General features: G+C 49.6%; 1 protein-coding gene across 3 annotated transcripts in view; it reads right to left on the bottom strand.

Moving 5' to 3' along the window:
* LOC106572123 (WD repeat-containing protein 7) overlaps positions 1-24,393 on the bottom strand; it is a 376,679-nt gene that overhangs the window by 32,345 nt on the left and 319,941 nt on the right. For all 3 annotated transcript variants that reach the window (XM_045693965.1, XM_045693962.1, XM_045693964.1), the window contains 3 exons: positions 4,068-4,185; positions 596-745; positions 310-392 (listed from right to left, as the gene is read on the bottom strand). In XM_045693965.1, the coding sequence (XP_045549921.1) occupies positions 310-392; positions 596-745; positions 4,068-4,185 (351 nt within the window). The remainder of the gene's footprint in view (positions 1-309; positions 393-595; positions 746-4,067; positions 4,186-24,393) is intronic.

Here is a 24,393-nt window from a genome sequence, read left to right as displayed (position 1 = left end):
CTCTACGCTCTAACCACTAGGCTACCTGCCTCCCCTACACTCTAACCACTAGGCTACCTGCCGCCTCTACGCTCTAACCACTAGGCTACCTGCCGCCTCTACCGGAAACGAGGACCGGGAACGAGGACCGGAAACGAGGACCGGAAACGAGGACCGGGAACGAGGACCGGGAACGAGGACCGGGAACGAGGACCGGGAACGAGGACCGGGAACGAGGACCGGGAACGAGGACCGGGAACGAGGACCGGGAACGAGGACCGGGAACGAGGACCGGGAACGAGGACCGGGAACGAGGACATGATTACTCACTTGCAAATAGCAGGGAAACACTCATTCAGCCCTTTCTTCTTCACCAGAGAGCCTTCGATGCAGTACATGATAATATCCATTACCTAGAGGAGGAAGGAGAGAGAAATACCCAGCAATAACCAATAGTCCATACCTCAACCAGTCACCTCAAAACAGACCTACTAACAAAAATGACCTTTTGTCATGGCACTGCCATTAATTCTAAACGAATGAACTAGATTTCAGGATGTAAGGTAAAACAAAGTGAAAGCATGTGATTGTCCAGGTCTTGGACTGTAAGTCGTACCTCAACCAGCAGGTCCACGACGTCAGTCGGCATCTTCTCAATGAGGATATCTAGAACCCTGACGATCTCTGTCTTAGCCCGGCCCAGAGAGGTGGTGTGGACATTCTGCTGCGACTGGGAGTTAGCCTGCATGGCTGTGTGTCTGTGGACCTGACATACAGGACACAAAAAACAGAGTTAAGGAGGGTAGGGGGAAGAGGTTAGGGGTAGGGGGAAGAGGTTAGGGGTAGGGGGAAGAGGTTAGAGGTTAGGGGGAAGAGGTTAGGGGTAGGGGGGAAGAGGTTAGGGGTAGGGGGGAAGAGGTTAGGGGTAGGGGGGAAGAGGTTAGGTGGAAGAGGTTAGGGGTTAGGGGGAAGAGGTTAGGGGTAGGGGGAAGAGGTTAGGGGTTAGAGGTTAGGGGTAGGGGGGAAGAGGTTAGGTGGAAGAGGTTAGGGGTAGGGGGAAGAGGTTAGGGGAAGAGGTTAGGGGAAGAGGTTAGGGGAAGAGATTAGGGGGAAGAGGTTAGGGGTAGGGGGAAGAGGTTAGGGGTAGGGGGAAGAGGTTAGGGGTAGGGGGAAGAGGTTAGGGGTAGGGGGGAAGAGGTTAGGGGTAGGGGGAAGAGGTTAGGGGTAGGGGGAAGAGGTTAGGTGGAAGAGGTTAGGGGTAGGGGGAAGAGGTTAGGGGTAGGTGGAAGAGGTTAGGGGTAGGGGGAAGAGGTTAGGGGAAGAGGTTAGGGGGAAGAGGTTAGGGGTAGGGGGAAGAGGTTAGGGGTAGAGGGAAGAGGTTAGGGGTTAGGGGGAAAATGTTAGGGGTTAGAGGTTAGGGGTAGGGGGAAGAGGTTAGGTGGAAGAGGTTAGGGGTAGGTGGAAGAGGTTAGGGGTAGGGGGGAAGAGGTTAGGGGTTAGGGGGAAAATGTTAGGGGGAAGAGGTTAGGGGTAGGGGGGAAGAGGTTAGGGGTAGGTGGAAGAGGTTAGGGGTTAGGGGAAGAGGTTAGGTGGAAGATGTTAGGGGTAGGGGGAAGAGGTTAGGGGTAGGTGGAAGAGGTTAGGGGTAGGGGGAAGAGGTTAGGGGTTAGGGGAAGAGGTTAGGTGGAAGAGGTTAGGGGTAGGGGGAAGAGGTTAGGGGTAGGGGGAAGAGGTTAGGGGAAGAGGTTAGGGGGAAGAGGTTAGGGGTAGGGGGAAGAGGTTAGGGGTAGGGGGAAGAGGTTAGGGGTAGGGGGAAGAGGTTAGGGGTAGGTGGAAGAGGTTAGGTGGAAGAGGTTAGGGGTAGGGGGAAGAGGTTAGGGGTAGGTGGAAGAGGTTAGGGGTAGGGGGAAGAGGTTAGGGGAAGAGGTTAGGGGGAAGAGGTTAGGGGTAGGGGGAAGAGGTTAGGGGTAGGGGTTAGAGGTTAGGGGTAGGGGGGAAGAGGTTAGGGGTTAGGGGGAAAATGTTAGGGGGAAGAGGTTAGGGGTAGGGGGAAGAGGTTAGGGGTAGGTGGAAGAGGTTAGGTGGAAGAGGTTAGGGGTAGGTGGAAGAGGTTAGGGGTAGGGGGAAGAGGTTAGGGGAAGAGGTTAGGGGGAAGAGGTTAGGGGTAGGTGGAAGAGGGTAGGGGGAAGAGGTTAGGGGTAGGGGGAAGAGGTTAGGGGTAGGGGTAAGAGGTTAGGGGTTAGGGGGAAAATGTTAGGGGTTAGAGGTTAGGGGTAGGGGGAAGAGGTTAGGTGGAAGAGGTTAGGGGTAGGGGGAAGAGGTTAGGGGTAGGGGGAAGAGGTTAGGTGGAAGAGGTTAGGGGTAGGGGGAAGAGGTTAGGGGTAGGTGGAAGAGGTTAGGGGTAGGGGGAAGAGGTTAGGGGAAGAGGTTAGGTGGAAGAGGTTAGGGGTAGGGGTTAGAGGTTAGGGGTAGGGGGGAAGAGGTTAGGGGTAGGTGGAAGAGATTAGGTGGAAGAGGTTAGGGGTAGGGGGAAGAGGTTAGGGGTAGGTGGAAGAGGTTAGGGGTAGGGGGAAGAGGTTAGGGGAAGAGGTTAGGGGAAGAGGTTAGGGGTAGGGGGGAAGAGGTTAGGGGTAGGGGAAGAGGTTAGGGGTAGGGGTTAGAGGTTAGGGGTAGGGGGAAGAGGTTAGGGGAAGAGGTTAGGGGGAAGAGGTTAGGGGAAGAGGTTAGGGGGAAGAGGTTAGGGGTAGGGGGAAGAGGTTAGGGGTAGGGGGAAGAGGTTAGGGGTTAGGGGGGAAAATGTTAGGGGTTAGAGGTTAGGGGTAGGGGGAAGAGGTTAGGTGGAAGAGGTTAGGGGTAGGGGGAAGAGGTTAGGGGTAGGTGGAAGAGGTTAGGGGTAGGGGGAAGAGGTTAGGGGAAGAGGTTAGGGGTAGGGGTTAGAGGTTAGGGGTAGGGGGAAGAGGTTAGGGGAAGAGGTTAGGGGAAGAGGTTAGGGGGAAGAGGTTAGGGGTAGAGGGAAGAGGTTAGGGGTAGGGGGAAGAGGTTAGGGGTAGGGGAAGAGGTTAGGGGTAGGGGGAAGAGGTTAGGGGTTAGGGGGAAGAGGTTAGGGGTAGGGGAAGAGGTTAGGGGTAGGGGGAAGAGGTTAGGGGTAGGGGAAGAGGTTAGGGGTTAGGGGGAAAATGTTAGGGGTTAGAGGTTAGGGGTAGGGGGAAGAGGTTAGGTGGAAGAGGTTAGGGGTAGGGGGAAGAGGTTAGGGGAAGAGGTTAGGTGGAAAAGGTTAGGGGTAGGGGGGAAGAGGTTAGGGGTAGGTGGAAGAGGTTAGGGGTAGGGGGAAGAGGTTAGGGGAAGAGGTTCGGGGGAAGAGGTTAGGGGTAGGGGGAAGAGGTTAGGGGTAGGGGGAAGAGGTTAGGGGTAGGGGGAAGAGGTTAGGGGTAGGGGTTAGAGGTTAGGGGTAGGGGGAAGAGGTTAGGGGTAGGGGGAAGAGGTTAGGGGGGAGGTTAGGGTAGGGGGAAGAGGTTAGGGGTAGGGGGAAGAGGTTAGGGGTAGGGGAAGAGGTTAGGGGTGGAGGGAAGAGGTTAGGGGTAGGGGGAAGAGGTTAGGGGAAGAGGTTAGGGGGAAGAGGTTAGGGGTGGAGGGAAGAGGTTAGGGGTAGGGGGAAGAGGTTAGGGGAAGAGGTTAGGGGTAGGGGGGAAGGGTAAGGGGAAGAGGTTAGGGGTAGGGGGAAGGGTAAGGGGAAGAGGTTAGGGGTAGGGGGAAGAGGTTAGGGGGAAGAGGTTAGGGGTAGGGGGAAGAGGTTAGGGGTAGGGGGGAAGAGGTTAGGGGTAGGGGGAAGAGGTTAGGGGGAAGAGGTTAGGGGTAGGGGGAAGAGGTTAGGGGTAGGGGAAGAGGTTAGGGGTATGGGTGAGAGGTTAGGGGGAAGGGTAAGGGAGTGAAGGGGGAAGGTAGGAAAGGAAGGAGAGGGTGAAAGGAAGGGCAGGGTGGAGTGTGAAAGCAGAAAGGTCATGTACAGAGTAACAGAGGTAAAGGGGAGATGACATGGAGACGACAGCGAGACGACATGGAGACATGAAAAACAGGAGGTCAGGTCTTACCTCTCTGGCGATGGTTGTGATGAAGGCCGGCGGTCTGGCGGTGGCGATGAGAGACAGAGCGTGGCGTGCTGAGCGGGCAGAGTCGGCTGCTGGGTTAAGGGGCAGGCCCATTGTGATGCTAACCAGCCAGCCGGAGGGTGAGAGAGAGAGGGAGAGAAAGAGGGAGAGAGAAAGAGGGAGAGAGAAAGATGGAGGGAGAGAGAGAGGGGGAGAAAGAGAGAGAGAGAGGTAGAGAGAGAGAGAGAAAGAAAGAGGGAGGTAGAGAGAGAGAAAGAAAGAGGGAGGTAGAGAGAGAGAAAGAAAGAGGGAGGGAGAGAGAGAAAGAAAGAGGGAGGTAGAGAGAGAGAAAGAAAGAGGGAGGTAGAGAGAGAGAAAGAGGGAAGTAGAGAGAGAGAAAGAGGGAAGTAGAGAGAGAGAAAGAGAGGGAGGTAGAGAGAGAGAGAGAGAGGTAGAGAGAGAGAGAGAGAGAGAGGGAGGTAGAGAGAGAGAAAGAGAGGGAGGTAGAGAGAGAGAAAGAGAGGGAGGTAGAGAGAGAGAGAGAGAGAGAGGGAGGTAGAGAGAGAGAGAGAAAGAGGGAGGTAGAGAGAGAGAGAGAGAGGGAGGTAGAGAGAGAGAAAGAGGGAGGTAGAGAGAAAGAGGGAGGTAGAGAGAGAGAGAAAGAGGGAGGTAGAGAGAGAGAAAGAGGGAGGTAGAGAGAGAGAAAGAGGGAGGTAGAGAGAGAGAAAGAGGGAGGTAGAGAGAGAGAAAGAGGGAGGTAGAGAGAGAGAGAGAGAGAGAGAGAGAGAGAGAGAGAGAGAGAGGGGAGGTAGAGAGAGAGAAAGAGGGAGGTAGAGAGAGAGATAGAGGGAGAAAGAGAGAGAGAGGGAGGTAGAGAGAGAGAGAAAGAGGGAGGTAGAGAGAGAGAGAAAGAGGGAGGTAGAGAGAGAGAGAAAGAGGGAGGTAGAGAGAGAGAGAGAAAGAGGGAGGTAGAGAGAGAGAGAAAGAGGGAGGTAGAGAGAGAGAGAAAGAGGGAGGTAGAGAGAGAGAGAGAGAGAGGGAGGTAGAGAGAGAGAGAGAGAGAAAGAGGGAGGTAGAGAGAGAGAGAAAGAGGGAGGTAGAGAGAGAGAGAAAGAGGGAGGTAGAGAGAGAGAGAGAAAGAGGGAGGTAGAGAGAGAGGGAGGGGATAAAAGGAGGTGTTAGAAGTACATAGTAAACAGATTAGCCACAGCTTATAATGTCAGGCCAAGGTCAATGGGATCACTCACACTGCACTGGCATAATGGACTCTCACAATGCACCGTAATTAGGCCCTTCTCAGGGTGGCTCAGCGTCTGTCAGTCAGGCAGCATAGCACGCAAAGACCGCTGCCTGCCACACGGGCCCCTGCCACTAGCTAGCCTCGGAAATTGGGACTAGTTGTGGCATCTGTCTGAAATGGAGAGCGAGTGGCCCCCTTGTTAACAAATGATCTGAGCGGTGGACCGAGTGAATATGCATTAGGAGGGGGTTAGGGGCAGTGGGAGGAAGGGGAGCAGAGGGAGGAAGGGGAGCAGAGGGAGGAAGGGGAGCAGAGGGAGGAAGGGGAGCAGAGGGAGGAAGGGGAGCAGAGGGAGGAAGGGGAGCAGAGGGAGGAAGGGGAGCAGAGGGAGGAAGGGGAGCAGAGGGAGGAAGGGGAGCAGAGGGAGGAAGGGGAGCAGAGGGAGGAAGGGGAGCAGAGGGAGGAAGGGGAGCAGAGGGAGGAAGGGGAGCAGAGGGAGGAAGGGGAGCAGAGGGAGGAAGGGGAGCAGAGGGAGGAAGGGGAGCAGAGGGAGGAAGGGGGGCAGAGGGAGGAAGGGGAGCAGTGGGAGGAAGGGGAGCAGAGGGAGGAAGGGGAGCAGAGGGAGGAAGGGGAGCAGAGGGAGGAAGGGGAGCAGAGGGAGGAAGGGGAGCAGAGGGAGGAAGGGGGGCAGAGGGAGGAAGGGGAGCAGAGGGAGGAAGGGGGCAGAGGGAGGAAGGGGAGCAGAGGGAGGAAGGGGAGCAGAGGGAGGAAGGGGAGCAGAGGGAGGAAGGGGAGCAGAGGGAGGAAGGGGAGCAGAGGGAGGAAGGGGAGCAGAGGGAGGAAGGGGAGCAGAGGGAGGAAGGGGAGCAGTGGGAGGAAGGGGAGCAGAGGGAGGAAGGGGAGCAGTGGGAAGATCCACTTCAAAGGCTGGGCTTATTGTGAGCGGAAGGCTACGCTGCACTGTTCTTTAGACACGCAGCTAAAGGTCCTCCAGCACCGGCCCCAGCCCCTGTCCTCGTCCCCCCCCCTCCACATCAGACACGGCCCCAGCCCCTGTCCTCGTCCCCCCCCTCCACATCAGACACGGCCCCAGCCCCTGTCCTCGTCCCCCCCCCTCCACATCAGACATGGCACCGGCCCCAACCCCTGTCCTCACATCACACACACGTTCCCAGCCTCTAGCCCTTCCCCATCCGCCCAGCCCCCCAGGCCTGAACAGGCCTCACTCCCCAACCCATCCCTGTCGTGTGCCCCCCCCCATCAACACACGGCCCAGTGCACTAGTGTTCCACTCAGCAGGCCGACTGTGGCCTGGACTCATGGTCAAACAGCACAAGGTTAAACAACCCATATACAACAGACGCAACAACCATAAGAGACAGGGCAGTAACAGCATGCTAAGAAAGTGTTTTGTCTGTAGTTTATGATGGTCTTTCACTGGACCAGTGGAGGGTTACATTTTCTCCTCGTGATAATAGAACACAACAAGAACCACAACACTACAGCTAACATAAGGAACTGTTTTAACAAGGTCATACCAGGGGTCATTTAGCGGTTTGATTTGACATTTTAGGACCCCTGCAGGTAAAAAGATGAAGAAAAAAAAAAATGTATTTGATCAAATATTGCATTTGGCCTTTACTACATTTTACATTTACATTTTAGTCATTTAGCAGACGCTCTTATCCAGAGCGACTTACAGTAGTGAATGCATACATTTCATACATATTTTTTTTCCCCCATACTGGTCCCCTGTGGGAATCAAACCCACAACCCTGGCGTTGCAAACACCATGCTCTACCAACTGAGCCACTACAATAGCCCATAGAAAAGCATTGAATAACACATTCATTAAATGGCAAATCATGAGGAATAAGGTTTTGAAGTGTCTATCCTATAGTTAAGAGATATAAGAAAGCTTAGGAAATACACTACATGACCAAAAGTATGTGTTCGTAGAATATCTCCTTCCAAAATCATGGGCCATAACAGCCTCCACTCTTCTGGGAAGGCTTTCCACTAGATGTTGGAACATTGCTGCTATAACAGCCTCCACTCTTCTGGGAAGGCTTTCCACTAGATGTTGGAACATTGCTGCTATAACAGCCTCCACTCTTCTGGGAAGGCTTTCCACTAGATGTTGGAACATTGCTGCTATAACAGCCTCCACTCTTCTGGGAAGGCTTTCCACTAGATGTTGGAACATTGCTGCTATAACAGCCTCCATTCTTCTGGGAAGGCTTTCCACTAGATGTTGGAACATTGCTGCTATAACAGCCTCCACTCTTCTGGGAAGGCTTTCCACTAGATGTTGGAACATTGCTGCTATAACAGCCTCCACTCTTCTGGGAAGGCTTTCCACTAGATGTTGGAACATCGCTGAGGGGACTTGCTTCCATTCAGCCACAAGAGCGTTAGTGAGGTCGGATACTGATGTTGGAGTGATTAGGCCTGGCTCGTAGTCGCCGTTCCAATTCATCCCAAAGGTGTTCGATGGGGTTGAGGTCAGGGCTCTGTGTAGGCCAGTCAAGTTCTTCCACACAGAATTGTCTGGAATGTCATTGTATGCTGTAGCGTTAAGATTTCCCTTCACTGGAACTAAGGAACCTAGCTCAAACCATGAAAAACAGCCCCAGACCATTATTCCTCCTCCACCAAAGTTTACAGTTGATGCTATGCATTGGGGCAGGTAGCGTTTTTCCTGGCATCCGCCAAACCCAGATACGTCCATCGGACTGATAGATGGTGAAGCGTGATTCATCACTCCAGAGAACGCGTTTCCACTGCTCCAGAGTCCAATGGCGGTGAGCTTTACACCACTCCAGCCACCGCTTGGCATTGCGCATGGTGATCTTAGGCTTGTGTGTGTGTGCGGCTGCTCGGCCATGGAAACCCATTTCCTGAAGCTGCAGAAGAACAGTTGTTGTGCTGACGTTGCTTCCAGAGGCAGTTTGGAACTCGGTAGTGAGTGTTACAACCGAGGACAGACGATGTTTACTTGCTTCAGCACTCAGCGGTCCCGTTCTGGGATTTTGTGGCCAGCCATTTCGCTGCCGAGCCGTTACTTCTAGATGTTTCCACTTCACAAAGGTGGCATCCTATGACGGTGCCACGTTGAAAGTCACTGAGCTCTTCAGTAAGGCCATTCTACTGCCAATGTTTGTCTATGGAGAATGCATGGTGGTGTGCTCGATTTTTATACACCTGTCAGCAACGGGTGTGGCTGAAATAGCGAGAATCCACTCATTTGAAATGGTGTCTACATACTTGTCCATTACACACACTGCACACACTGCACACACTGCACCTCGCACATTACACACACTGCACCTCGCACACACTGCACCTCGCACACACTGCACCTCGCACACACTGCTCGGCAACGGAGATTTACTCCTGAGGTGCTGACCCGTTTCACCCTCGACAACCACTGTGATTATTATTTGACCCTGCTGGACATCTATGAACGTTTTAACATCTTGAAGAACGATCTGGCCTTAGTGGCCATGTACTGTTATAATCTCCACCCGGCACAGCCAGAAGAGGACTGGCCACCCCTCAGAGCCTGGTTCCTCTCTACCCAGTACAGCCAGTAGAGGACTGGCCACCCCTCAGAGCCTGGTTCCTCTCTAGGTTTCTTCCTAGGTTCCTGCCTTTCTAGGGAGTTTTTCCTAGCCACCGTGCTTCTACACCTGCATTGCTTGCTGTTTGGGGTTTTAGGCTGGGTTTCTGTACAGCACTTTGAGATATCAGCTGATGTAAGAAGGGCTTTATAAATACATTTGATTGATTCATTGACTACACATACATTACACACTGCACATTACACACACTGCAGCCACAACATAATTTAGTGGTTAAATCTTCGTCTTAACAAATAAAGTAAAATATTCTGAACATTTTAGAAGTTAAATCTTCGTCTTAAATAGTAGAAGTTCAATAAATAACATTATTTAACAAAAATTAAAACAAATCTAAAAATGTGTCCTGAGACATTGGTTTTTCACTTCTAGCTTTCACTGTGCTAGGTGAAATGTTTTCATAAATATATTTATATAATCATGAAACATAGCCATACTATTTTATTTTCCATCAATATATTAATGAACAATCATATTTCTTTATATATTGAACAAATTCCCTCTCAAGGGAAAACAGACCGGTAAACGACGGACTCTATACGGTAAAATAAGTCAACATATCTGATGATGTTGTCTTACATTCTTAAAACATTGGGGATATTTATTAATAAAAAATTATTTAAATACATCACACATACGTTTCATTTCTTCAGTCATTTTTTTTTTCATTTTCAAAACGAGGTCAATTCCAACAAATACTTTTTTTCTTCTTTTGAGCTTTTCATTCTCACTTTCTCTCTCCTCTCACACATCAAACATTCACAATCACACACACATAAATATGTAAATTGAAAAGATTGATTGATATCAGCCATCAATACCATAGCCCAGCTGTTGTTGTAACATAGAAAATTCTATATGGTCTGCAGGTATATTTGAAAAGGTATCTGGTTAACGATTACATTAATGATAAACATAGAGATGTTTTTAATTTAAAAAAATTACATTTAACATGATACTGTATATATTTTTTTAATAACTATAATCTCATACTTTTAATTCATTCAAAATGATTTGCTTTCCGCCCTAGGTTGATAGGAGAGGCTATTCTATATAATAGTGAACACACTCAGCCCACAAATAATACTCTCCGTTTCTCTTTATCCCCTTCTCTCACACAAACGTAGACAAACACAGAATAAAATGAAAAAGAATCTGTTGGACAAAGTTCAGAGTTGAAAATGTAAATGGTATTTTTTTTTTCACGTTTCATCGTGAAAGAAAGTGCTCAGATCTTTTCCTTATGGAAAAGGGATTATTTGAGAGATTGGTAATTTACATGAACCTGACTAGCAGCCATTCCCTTTGTTAGAGAACCATTCAACCGTTGGTCAATGTAGTCAGTTGAAAGACAGAGCCAGTCAAGCATACACATATAGAGTCCTTTCTGATTTAAGTTAGGTTCAATTTAGGTTCTGTATGAAAGGTGAAAAGACGTATTTTCCGGATGTTTAAAATACATATTTTCCAGGACCATGAAATCAAGTTCATTTTTTCGGTTCTGAATGAAAGTTGAAAATACTTATTATCCAGACGTCGAAAATAAATAATTTTCCCAGACGTTGAAAATATGTATTTTCCAGATGTTTGAAATCAGGCACATTTTTGGTTCTGAATTAAAGTTGAAAAGACCTCCCGAGTGGCGCAGCGGTCTAAAGTACTAATCAATGCTAGAGGTGTCACTACAGATCCGGGTTTGATCCCGGGCTGTGTCGCAGCCGGGAGACCAACGAGGCAGCACACGATGGCCCAGCGTCTTCCGGGTTAAGCAAGCAGTGTGTCAAGAAGCAGTGCGGCTTGGCAGGGTCGTGTTTCGCAGCACACAAGGCTCTCAAACATTGTTGTTGTTGTTGTTGTTATGATCAGCTTGTCAAAAATTGACGGATACAAACTTGAAACCACTGATCATGACAATGGGGTGAAACAACCTGGACAACAGTTGTTATCGTCCATTTTACTTTGACCTATCCTGTTTTTAGGATATGTTGTTTGTTAACATAACAGCACATTTTTTTTTGCAGGCTTGACTATATTTGATTGGCCACCATTTTAGGTTAGGCTATTTGATTGGAGAAACCTGCATGATGTAAAAAAAAAAACGTAAGCCTCATTACATTGTCATCCATTTTATTTCCAGCCTGAAGGCTACAGAAAAGGCTGCGTACTCTTTCTACCATATCCCGTATCTGCTACATGATTTATGTCAGATGATATTATTTTGGACGGAACGTTGGTGGAGCGCAGCAGCAATGCATCCCTCCAACAGCACCCTGGAGAGGCATGCTGGGAATGGATAAGATACATATTGTGTGTCCCTTTTGCCTTTGACAAAGTGGGCACTGCTTACCACAGGGCGACATTAGCGCTCACCTAATTAAAAAATACCTAAAAAAAACAAAACACATGCCATATGGTTGATAGAAATTGTAAATGTTTTTTTTTGGGGGGGGGAAGAATTATGTGAGGTTTTATGTGTTGTTGTTGGATGTGTGTCAGTGGGTCAGTTTAACCCAGAAAATGCCACCTGTGTCAATCTGCCACCATAGGCAGCTACACAATACTGACAAATGAGCAGACCGGCCGTGTGTGTGTGTGTGTGTGTGTGTGTGTGTCTAGTGTTTGTGTGTAGTGTGTGTGTGTGTAGTGTGTGTGTGTAGTGTGTGTGTCTAGTGTTTGTGTGTAGTGTGTGTAGTGTGTGTAGTGTGTGTGTGTGTGTAGTGTGTAGTGTGTGTGTCTAGTGTTTGTGTGTAGTGTGTGTGTGTGTGTAGTGTGTGTGTCTAGTGTTTGTGTGTAGTGTGTGTGTAGTGTGTGTGTGTAGTGTGTGTGTCTAGTGTTTGTGTGTAGTGTGTGTGTGTGTAGTGTGTGTGTCTAGTGTTTGTGTGTAGTGTGTGTGTGTGTGTGTGTGTAGTGTGTGTGTCTAGTGTTTGTGTGTAGTGTGTGTGTGTGTGTGTGTAGTGTGTGTGTCTAGTGTTTGTGTGTAGTGTGTGTGTGTGTAGTGTGTGTGTGTGTGTGTGTAGTGTGTGTATGCGTAGTGTGCGTGTGTAGTGTGTGTGTCTGTGTAGTGTGTGTGTGCGTAGTGTGTGTGTCTGTGTAGTGTGTGTGTGTGTGTAGTGTGTGTATGTGTAGTGTGCGTGTGTGTCTGTGTGTCTGTGTAGTGTGTGTGTGCGTAGTGTTGTATTTCTCCTCACATCTCTCTCTCTCTCTGTCCAGTCAGGTGTAGACCCTGTGTTATCCAATAGGATTTCATCTCTCTCTGTCCAGTCGGGTGTAGACCCTGTGTTATCCAATAGGATTTCATCTCTCTCTCTGTCCAGTCAGGTGTAGACCCTGTGTTATCCAATAGGATTTCATCTCTCTCTCTGTCCAGTCGGGTGTAGACCCTGTGATATCCAATAGGATTTCATCTCTCTCTCTCTGTCCAGTCGGGTGTAGACCCTGTGATATCCAATAGGATTTCATCTCTCTCTCTCTGTCCAGTCGGGTGTAGACCCTGTGATATCCAATAGGATTTCATCTCTCTCTCTGTCCAGTCGGGTGTAGACCCTGTGTTATCCAATAGGATTTCATCTCTCTCTCTGTCCAGTCGGGTGTAGACCCTGTGTTATCCAATAGGATTTCATCTCTCTCTCTGTCCAGTCGGGTGTAGACCCTGTGTTATCCAATAGGATTTCATCTCTCTCTCTGTCCAGTCGGGTGTAGACCCTGTGATATCCAATAGGATTTCATTATTGACCTGATCCTCCACACAATATGAATAATTCTGCTTTATATATATATATATGTTTCTCTCTATAAAACGCTAAATTCTGTTCCTGCCTTGATACATCGATCTTGTCCCGTGGCTACGGTGTCTGTAACGAACGACAATAACAATGAGAACTGCAGCCCTACCACGTTCATCTGCTACAACAAGAACAGGACACACACTACACACACACACACACTACACACACACACTACACACACACATACACACTACACACACACACTACACTACACACACACACACTACATACACACTACACACACTACAACTACACACTACACACACACTACAACTACACACTACAACTACACACTACACACACACACACACTACAACTACACACACAGAATTGTTCAAATCTCTTTTACACGCCTATTACATACCAGAAGGTGTCACATACACACGTGATATTGTGATATAATAACACGGAATGTGTGAAGTGAATATGAAGTGTTAGTAATGTATTGAAGTGGTTACCTTGAAAATAAAACACAGATCATAAATCAGTGTTAGATAGGATTTTTTTATTTTATTTTATAAATATATGATTTTTCACTTTATGAAGGTGTTGCTAAAAATGGATATAGAAAGTAACGTGCATTTCCTCACTATTCAGTTAAACAACCAACAATCTATATCAGCCTCCACTAGACGTTTTAACAGAGAGGGATTGCAGCTAAATTGTAGATAAAGTATTGAATGTATCTTACTATTTTAACAGAGAGGGATTGCAGCTAAATTGTAGATAAAGCACGTCTATTAGTTACATCTTTCTCTAAACATTTGAATTCAAAATTTGTTTTAAAGCAGTATCCAAATCCATCAGATGTAGTGATCACAATATAGTAGCCATATCTAGGAAAACCAATGTTCCAAAGGCTGGGCCTAATATAGTGTATAAGAGGTCATACAAGAAGTTTTGTAGTGATTCATATGTTGTTGATGTAAATAATATTTGCTGGTCTGTGGTCTGTAATGAGGAGCAACCAGACGCTGCACTTGACACATTTATGAAATTGCTTATTCCATTAAGCACGCACCCATTAAGAACATTACTGTAAAAACTGTTCAATCCCCTTGGTTTGATGAGGAATTGAAAAATTCATCACAAAACCCACTGACATTGCCAACTACTTTAATGACTTTTTCCATTGGAAGATAAACAAACTTAGGAATGACATGCTGGCAACAAACACTGACACTACACATCCAGATATATCGGACCAAATTATAAAAAGACAAGAATTGTACTTTGAATTCCATGAAGCCAGTGTGGAAGACACAAACTTTGACCAATCTTTACTAACGACATGCTGCTGACTTTGAGTAAAGCCAGAGTGTCTATGTATGAGGATGACTCAACACTATACACGTCAGCTACTACAGCGACTGAAATGACTGCAACACTTAACAAAGAGCTGCAGTTAGTTTTAGAATGGGTGGAAAGGAATAAGTTAGTACTAAATATTTACAAAACTAAAAGCATTGAATTTGGGACAAATCATTCACTAAACCCTAAACCAAATATTGTAATGAATAATGTGGAAATTGAGCAAGTTGAGGAGACTAAACTGCTTGGAGTAACCCTGGATTGTAAACTGTCCTGGTCAAAACATATTGATACAACAGTAGCTAAGATGGGGGAGAAGTCTGTCTATAATAAAGCACTGATCTGCCTTTTTAACAACACTATCAACAAGGCAGGTCCTACAGGCCCTAGTTTCTACCTTCTTAACAACACTATCAACAAGGCAGGTCCTACAGGCCCTAGTTTCTACCTTCTTAACAACACTATCAACAAGGCAGGTCCTACAGACCCTAGTTTCTACCTTCTTAACAACACTATCAACAAGGCAGGTCCTACAGACCCTAGTTTCTACCTTCTTAACAACACTATCAACAAGGCAGGTCCTACAGGCCCTAGTTTCTACCTTCTTAACAACACTATCAACAAGGCAGGTCCTACAGGCCCTAGTTTCTACCTTCTTAACAACACTATCAACAAGGCAGGTCCTATAGGCCCTAGTTTTGTCGCACCTGGACCACTGTTCAGTCATGTGGTCAGGTGCTACAAAAAAGGACTTAGGAAAATTGCAATTGGCTCAGAACAGGGCAGCACGGCTGGCCCTTGGATCTACACAGAGAGCTAATATTAATAATATGCATGTCAATCTCTCCTGGCTGAAAGTGGAGGAGAGATTGACTTCATCACTACTTGTGAGAGGTATTGACATGTTGTAATGCACCGAGCTGTCTGAACTACTGGCACACAGCTCAGACAGACACCCACGCATACCCCACAAGACATGCCACAAGATGTCTCTTCACAGACTCCAAGTCCAGAACAGACTATGGGAGGCGCACAGTACTACATAGAGCCATGACTACATGGAACTCTATTCCACATCAAGTAACTCATGGAAGCAGTAAAATTAGATTTAGAAAACAGCGGTACCAGGCGTTAGACTGTTAGCCTGTGTAGCAGCGGTACCAGGCGTTAAACTGTTAGCCTGTGTAGCAGCGGTACCAGGCGTTAAACTGTTAGCCTGTGTAGCAGCGGTACCAGGCGTTAAACTGTTAGCCTGTGTAGCAGCGGTACCAGGCGTTAAACTGTTAGCCTGTGTAGCAGCGGTACCAGGCGTTAAACTGTTAGCCTGTGTAGCAGCGGTACCAGGCGTTAAACTGTTAGCCTGTGTAGCAGCGGAACCAGGCGTTAGACTGTTAGCCTGTGTAGCAGCGGAACCAGGCGTTAGACTGTTAGCCTGTGTAGCAGCGGAACCAGGCGTTAGACTGTTAGCCTGTGTAGCAGCGGAACCAGGCGTTAGACTGTTAGCCTGTGTAGCAGCGGAACCAGGCGTTAGACTGTTAGCCTGTGTAGCAGCGGAACCAGGCGTTAAACTGTTAGCCTGTGTAGCAGCGGTACCAGGCGTTAAACTGTTAGCCTGTGTAGCAGCGGTACCAGGCGTTAAACTGTTAGCCTGTGTAGCAGCGGAACCAGGCGTTAGACTGTTAGCCTGTGTAGCAGCGGTACCAGGCGTTAGACTGTTAGCCTGTGTAGCAGCGGTACCAGGCGTTAGACTGTTAGCCTGTGTAGCAGCGGTACCAGGCGTTAAACTGTTAGCCTGTGTAGCAGCGGAACCAGGCGTTAGACTGTTAGCCTGTGTAGCAGCGGTACCAGGCGTTAAACTGTTAGCCTGTGTAGCAGCGGTACCAGGCGTTAAACTGTTAGCCTGTGTAGCAGCGGTACTAGGCGTTAAACTGTTAGCCTGTGTAGCAGCGGTACCAGGCGTTAAACTGTTAGCCTGTGTAGCAGCGGTACCAGGCGTTAGACTGTTAGCCTGTGTAGCAGCGGTACCAGGCGTTAGACTGTTATTCTGTGTAGCAGCGGTACCAGCCGTTAAACTGTGACACAGTGCCTCACACACACACACACACACACACACACACACACACACACACACACACACACACACACACACACACACACACACACACTTGTTCTAGCCAGCCCTAGTGTTTCAGCTCAACATGACGGTCTAATAATTAAAGCATAAATGGCTGGGGGAGGAAAAAGAGAGACAGCGAGAGAGACAGAGAGACCGAGAGAGTGAGAGAGAGAGAGAGAGCAAGAGAGAGTTGTTCAGACCATAGGCTTCGCCACAGTGCCACCTATACTTGTGTTTTAGAATAGGAAATTAATGTGCGAGCCCTAACCTGCCCAGCCCAGCCCATCTCAGCCCTGCCCTTCCCTGATCAGCCCTGCCATGCCAAGCCCTGACCAGCCCTGCCCTACCCTACCCAGCCCTACCCAGCCCTGACCAGCCCATCCCAGCCCAGCCCTGACCATCCCAGCCCAGCCCTGACCATCCCAGCCCAGCCCTGCCCTGCCCTACCCTGATCAGCCATGCCAAGCCCTGACCAGCCCAGCCCTGCCCAGCCCTACCCAGCCCTGCTCTACCCAGCCCTGCCCTACCCAGCCCTGCCCAGCCCTACCCAGCCCTGCTCTACCCAGCACTGACCAGCCCAGCCCAGCCCTGACCAGCCCTGCCCTACCCAGCCCTGCCTGATGGGTGCTGATGTATTCAGGCCAGATAGTTAGACTAGAGAGGTAGTGGGAGATAGCAGGACAAAGCATCATGGAGGCTGGCTTCATGACTACAGCAAAACAACATACAATAAATACACACACTGTAAGGTGTACCTATATGGCTGCTCAAATAATAATTCAACACCTGATAGGTTGATATACAGTACCAGTCAAAAGTTTGGACACACCTACCCATTCCAGGATTTTTCTACATTTGTACTGTTTTCTACATTGTAGAATAACAGTGAAGACATCAAAACTATTAAGTAACACATTTGGAATGTGAAGTAACCAAAAAAAGTATATTTTATATTTTAGTTTCTTCAAAGTAGCTACCCTTTTGCCTTGGCAGCTTTGCACACTCTTGGCATTCTCTCAACCAGCTTTATGAGGGAGTCACCTGGAATGCATTTCAATTAACAGGTGGGCCTTGTTAAAAGTTCATTTGTGGAATTTATTTCCTTCTTAATGCATTTGAGTCAATCAGATGTTTTGTGACAAGGTAGGGGGTATACAGAAGATAGCCCTATTTGGTTAAAGACCAAGTCCATATTATGGCAAGAACAGCTCAAATAAGCAAAGAGAAATGACAGTCCATCATTACTTCAAGACATGAAGGTCAGTCAATATGGAACATTTCAAGTACTTTGAAAGTTTCTTCAAGTGCAGTTGCAAAAACCATCAAGCGCTATGATGAAACTGGCTCTCATGAGGACCGCCACAGGAATGGAAGACCCAGAGTTACCTCTGCTGCAGAGGATAAGTTCATTAGAGTTACAAGCCTCAGAAATTGCAGCCCAAATAAATGCTTCACAGAGTTCAAGTAACAGACACATCTCAACATCATCTGTTCAGAGGAGACTGTGTGAATCAGGCCTTCATGGTCGAATTGCTGCAAAGAAACCACTACTAAAAGACACCAATAATAAGAAGAGACTTGCTTGGGCCAAGAAACACGAGCAACGGACATTAGACCGGTGGAAATTTGTCCTTTGGTCTGATGAGTCCAAATTTGAGACTTTTGGTTCCAACCGCCGTGTCTTTGTGAGACGTAGAGTAAGTGAACGGATGATCTCCGCAAGTGTGGTTGCCACCGTGAAGCATGGAGGAGGAGGTGGGATGGTGCTTCGCTGGTGACACTGTCAGTGATTTATTTCATTTAGAGAACGCCAAGACAGTGCAAATCTGTCATCAAGGCAAAACTTTGACGAAACTAAAATATAAAATATACTTTTTTTTTTTTAGTTACTTCATGCTTCCAAATGTGTTACTTAATAGTTTTGATGTCTTCACTATTATTCTACAATGTAGAAAATAGTAAAAATAAAGAAAAACCCTTGAATGAGTAGGTGTGTCCAAACTTTTGACCGGTAGTGTATATTTGTACGTTTTTACATTTACATTTAGATTTACATCATTTAGCAGACGCTCTTATCCAGAGCGACTAACAGTAGTGAATGCATTCATTTCATACAATTTCATACATTTTTCATTTTTTAAATTTTTTTTAAATTGTTTTTTTTTTCTGTGCTGGCCCCCCGTGGGAATCGAACCCACAACCCTGGTGTTGCAAACACCATGCTCTACCAACTGAGCTACAGGGAAGGCAATCAAGAAGTAGATTGTATTGAATATGAACAACTCAATCATCATTTTGAGATATAAAGCGAAAGCATCCAATGTGCAAATAAAATCTTTGTCTAAATTGATCGATGTTATTTTGTGTGGTTTTTGAATTTCAGCTATGTCGGAAAGGAAAGGGGATACCAAGTCAGTAGCATTCAACTGAAATGCGTCTTGCCAACCCAAACCCCCTGAATCAGAGGTGTGTTGAGGGGGGGATCCTTTAATCCATGTCATCAGCACCAGGGGGAGCAGTTGTTGTTCAAGGTTAATTGCCTTTGCTCAAGGGCAACCACCTTGCCGTCTCGGGGATTCGAACCAGCGACTTTTCAGTTACTGGCCCAATGCTCTTCCACCACTAGGCTAAATGCCGTAGTAACAGTAGGAGAGGCAGGACACACACACCCCGATGTATCAGCGTGATTTATTGGTTGTAAAATCAACAGACAGACAGACGGACGGACTCAATGTCTTCGTCAGCATCAGGCCGATCCTCCTGCCAATACCTGATCAATGACTTCGTAATGTATTGGCCAAGACAGCAGCCCAGCTTCCATACAGTACCGAGGTAAGAGCCCAGACAGCCCATCTTCTATACAGAGGAGGGAGGGAGGCGTTACGATAAGAGCCCAGCCAGCCCATCTTCTATACAGAGGAGGGAGGGTGGCATTACGGTAAGAGCCCAGCCAGCCCATCTTCTATACAGAGGAGGGAGGGAGGCGTTACGGTAAGAGCCCAGCCAGCCCATCTTCTATACAGAGGAGGGAGGGAGGCGTTACGGTAAGAGCCCAGCCAGCCCATCTTCTATACAGAGGAGGGAGGGTGGCGTTACGGTAAGAGCCCAGCCAGCCCATCTATACAGAGGAGGGAGGGAGGCGTTACGGTAAGAGCCCAGCCAGCCCATCTTCTATACAGAGGAGGGAGGGTGGCGTTACGGTAAGAGCCCAGCCAGCCCATCTTCTATACAGAGGAGGGAGGGTGGCGTTACGGTAAGAGCCCAGCCAGCCCATCTTCTATACAGAGGAGGGAGGGTGGCGTTACGGTAAGAGCCCAGCCAGCCCATCTTCTATACAGAGGAGGGAGGGAGGCGTTACGGTAAGAGCCCTGCCAGCCCATCTTCTATACAGAGGAGGGAGGGAGGCGTTACGGTAAGAGCCCAGCCAGCCCATCTTCTATACAGAGGAGGGAGGGTGGCATTACGGTAAGAGCCCAGCCAGCCCATCTTCTATACAGAGGAGGGAGGGTGGCGTTACGGTAAGAGCCCAGACAGCCCATCTTCTATACAGAGGAGGGAGGGTGGCGTTACGGTAAGAGCCCAGACAGCCCATCTATACAGAGGAGGGAGGGAGGCGTTACAGTAAGAGCCCAGCCAGCCCATCTTCTATACAGAGGAGGGAGGGAGGCGTTACGGTAAGAGCCCAGCCAGCCCATCTTCTATACAGAGGAGGGAGGGTGGCGTTACGGTAAGAGCCCAGCCAGCCCATGTTCTATACAGAGGAGGGAGGGAGGCGTTACGGTAAGAGCCCAGCCAGCCCATCTTCTATACAGAGGAGGGAGGGTGGCGTTACAGTAAGAGCCCAGCCAGCCCATCTTCTATACAGAGGAGGGAGGGAGGCGTTACGGTAAGAGCCCAGCCAGCCCATCTTCTATACAGAGGAGGGAGGGTGGCGTTACAGTAAGAGCCCAGCCAGCCCATCTTCTATACAGAGGAGGGAGGGAGGCGTTACGGTAAGAGCCCAGCCAGCCCATCATTATATATACTGTATCAAGCAAAGGTCGCCAGGTAGCAGTTGTAAATGAGAACTTGTTCTCAACTAGCCTACCTGGTTAAATAAAGGGGAAATAAAAACGTAAAAAAAATTCACCACCTCCACACAGAGGCAGAACGGCTGAGAGAAGAAGGGAGATGGAGGTCTTGTGTCGTACTGCTGAGACAAAGACAACTCTCTCTGTAACGCAGCACAAAGGTGTCTGTCTAACTGTGTCTGTCTAGACCGGCTTCACAACCCCCCTCCTCAACCTGGCTCCTCAATCCCTCATCAACCTGGCTCCTCAACCTGGCTCCTCAATCCCTCCTCAACCTGGTCCTACAGTGGTTCACCTATGGACTCTACAGCAAATATGAAATCAGCTTTTCTCTCCATTTCTCTAAATGCCCACCTCCTTTCTCCCCTTTCTCCCCTGAGGTGAGCCAGTGTGTGACAGGAATGCAAAAGACCTTGAGCAACGCTTGAACATCAGGCATCTTTATCAGGCAAGAGAAAGACGACACACACACACACACAGAGAGACAGACAGAGACACAGCGAGAGAGAGAGAGAGACAGAGAGAGAGAGAGATATCAGTTAGACTAGCGGTGACTTCCTTCAGTGGAGAGACTAAACCCACAGGAGAGAGACGAGCACTGAAACACACAAACATGACTAACACACACGCAACTAACACCTGTGCACACGCACACACGCACACACGCACACGCACACACACACACACACACACACACGCCTCACATTCCAGTTTTCGTTTCAAACGGAGGAGGGAAACATCAATGGGATCAACCCCCCCCGGATACGTCTCAACCCCCCCGATACCCCGATACGTCTCAACCCCCCGCCCGATACGTCTCAACCCCCCGATACGTCTCAACCCCCCCGATACGTCTCAAACCCCCCGATACGTCTCAAACCCCCCCGATACGTCTCAAACCCCCCGATACGTCTCAAACCCCCCGATACGTCTCAAACCCCCCCGATACGTCTCAACCCCCGATACGTCTCAAACCCCCGATACGTCTCAAACCCCCCCCGATACGTCTCAAACCCCCCCGATACGTCTCAAACCCCCGATACGTCTCAACCCCCCGTACGTCTCAACCCCCGATACGTCTCAAACCCCCCGATACGTCTCAAACCCCCCGATACGTCTCAAACCCCCCCGATACGTCTCAACCCCCCGATACGTCTCAAACCCCCCCGATACGTCTCAACCCCCCGATACGTCTCAACCCCCCGATACGTCTCAAACCCCCCCGATACGTCTCAAACCCCCGATACGTCTCAACCCCCCCGATACGTCTCAACCCCCCCCGATACGTCTCAAACCCCCCCGATACGTTTCAAACCCCCCGATACGTCTCAAACCCCCCCGATACGTCTCAAACCCCCCGATACGTCTCAACCCCCCCGATACGTCTCAAACCCCCCGATACGTCTCAACCCCCCGATCGTCTCAAACCCCCCGATACGTCTCAAACCCCCCCGATACGTCTCAAACCCCCCCGATACGTCTCAAACCCCCCCGATACGTCTCAAACCCCCCGATACGTCTCAACCCCCCCCGATACGTCTCAAACCCCCCCGATACGTCTCAAACCCCCCCGATACGTCTCAAACCCCCCCGATACGTCTCAAACCCCCCCCCCGATACGTCTCAAACCCCCCGATACGTCTCAAACCCCCCGATACGTCTCAAACCCCCCGATACGTCTCAAACCCCCCGATACGTCTCAAACCCCCCGATACGTCTCAACCCCCCGATACGTCTCAAACCCCCCCCGATACGTCTCAACCCCCCGATACGTCTCAACCCCCGATACGTCTCAACCCCCCCGATACGTCTCAAACCCCCGATACGTCTCAACCCCCCGGTACGTCTCAACCCCCCCCGATACGTCTCAAACCCCCCGATACGTCTCAACCCCCCGATACGTCTCAAACCCCCCGATACGTCTCAACCCCCCGATACGTCTCAAACCCCCCGATACGTCTCAACCCCCCCCGATACGTCTCAACCCCCCCCGATACGTCTCAAACCCCCCGATACGTCTCAACCCCCCGATACGTCTCAACCCCCCGATACGTCTCAACCCCCCGATACGTCTCAAACCCCCCCGATACGTCTCAAACCCCCCGATACGTCTCAAACCCCCCGATACGTCTCAACCCCCCCGATACGTCTCAAACCCCCGATACGTCTCAACCCCCCCGATACGTCTCAACCCCCCCGATACGTCTCAACCCCCCCCGATACGTCTCAAACCCCCCCGATACGTCTCAAACCCCCCGATACGTCTCAAACCCCCCCGATACGTCTCAAACCCCCGATACGTCTCAAACCCCCCCGATACGTCTCAAACCCCCGATACGTCTCAAACCCCCCGATACGTCTCAAACCCCCCGATACGTCTCAAACCCCCCCGATCGTTTCAAACCCCCGATACGTCTCAAACCCCCCCGATACGTCTCAACCCCCCCGATACGTCTCAAACCCCCCGATACGTCTCAAACCCCCCCGATACGTTTCAAACCCCCGATACGTCTCAAACCCCCCCGATACGTCTCAAACCCCCGATACGTCTCAAACCCCCCGATACGTTTCAAACCCCCCGATACGTCTCAAACCCCCCCGATACGTCTCAAACCCCCCGATACGTCTCAAACCCCCCGATACGTCTCAAACCCCCCGATACGTCTCAACCCCCCGATACGTCTCAAACCCCCGATACGTCTCAAACCCCCCCGATACGTTTCAAACCCCCGATACGTCTCAAACCCCCCGATACGTCTCAAACCCCCGATACGTCTCAAACCCCCCCGATACGTCTCAAACCCCCCCGATACGTCTCAAACCCCCCGATACGTCTCAAACCCCCCCGATACGTTTCAAACCCCCGATACGTCTCAAACCCCCCGATACGTCTCAAACCCCCCGATACGTCTCAAACCCCCCGATACGTTTCAACCCCCCCGATACGTCTCAAACCCCCCCGATACGTCTCAAACCCCCCCGATACGTTTCAAACCCCCGATACGTCTCAAACCCCCCCGATACGTCTCAAACCCCCGATACGTCTCAACCCCCCCCGATACGTCTCAAACCCCCGATACGTCTCAAACCCCGCCCCGATACGTCTCAAACCCCCCGATACGTCTCAAACCCCCCATACGTTTCAAACCCCCCGATACGTCTCAACCCCCCCGATACGTCTCAAACCCCCCGATACGTCTCAAACCCCCCGATACGTTTCAAACCCCCCCGATACGTCTCAAACCCCCCCGATACGTCTCAAACCCCCCCGATACGTTTCAAACCCCCGATACGTCTCAAACCCCCCGATACGTTTCAAACCCCCGATACGTCTCAAACCCCCCGATACGTTTCAAACCCCCGATACGTCTCAAACCCCCCGATACGTCTCAAACCCCCCCGATACGTTTCAACCCCCCATACGTCTCAACCCCCCCGATACGTTTCAAACCCCCCATACGTCTCAAACCCCCCCCGATACGTCTCAAACCCCCCGATATGTTTCAACCCCCCGATACATCTCAAACCCCCCGATACGTCTCAAACCCCCCGATACGTCTCAAACCCCCGATACGTCTCAAACCCCCCGATACGTCTCAAACCCCCCATACGTCTCAACCCCCCCCCCCGATACGTTTCAACCCCCCCAGATTGAGAAACTGCTTTCAGACCACATCCTATGCCTGTCTATCTCCACACATAAAGACCACAATGCCCCTGATAAGTGAATTTGGTGTCGTAAAAATGCAGACTTGGTCTCCAATCTGTGTCTGGGGTCACAGAGAGCACCATCATCATCCACTCAATGACTCAATGGTAAATCCGACCACAACTCTATCCTCCTGATTCCTGCTTACAAGCAACAATTAAAGCAGGAAGCACCAGTGACTCGGTCTATAAAAAAAAGTGGTCAGATGAAGCAGATGCTAAACTACAGGACTGTTTTACTAGCACAGACTGGAATATGTTCCGGGATTCTTCCGATGACATTGAGGAATACACCACATCTGTCACTGGCTTTATCAATACATTGAGGACATCGTCCCCACAGTGACTGTACGTACATACCCCAACCAGAAGCCATGGATTACATGCAACATTCGCACTGAGCTAAAGGGTAGAGCTGCCGCTTTCAAGGTGCGGGACTCTAACCTGGAAGCTTACAA

This window comes from Salmo salar, chromosome ssa01 (genome assembly GCF_905237065.1).
Source record: "Salmo salar chromosome ssa01, Ssal_v3.1, whole genome shotgun sequence".
NCBI lineage: Eukaryota > Metazoa > Chordata > Actinopteri > Salmoniformes > Salmonidae > Salmo > Salmo salar.
The sequence above is the reverse complement of the archived record's forward strand: the minus strand, read 5'-3'. Positions and strand labels throughout refer to the sequence as shown.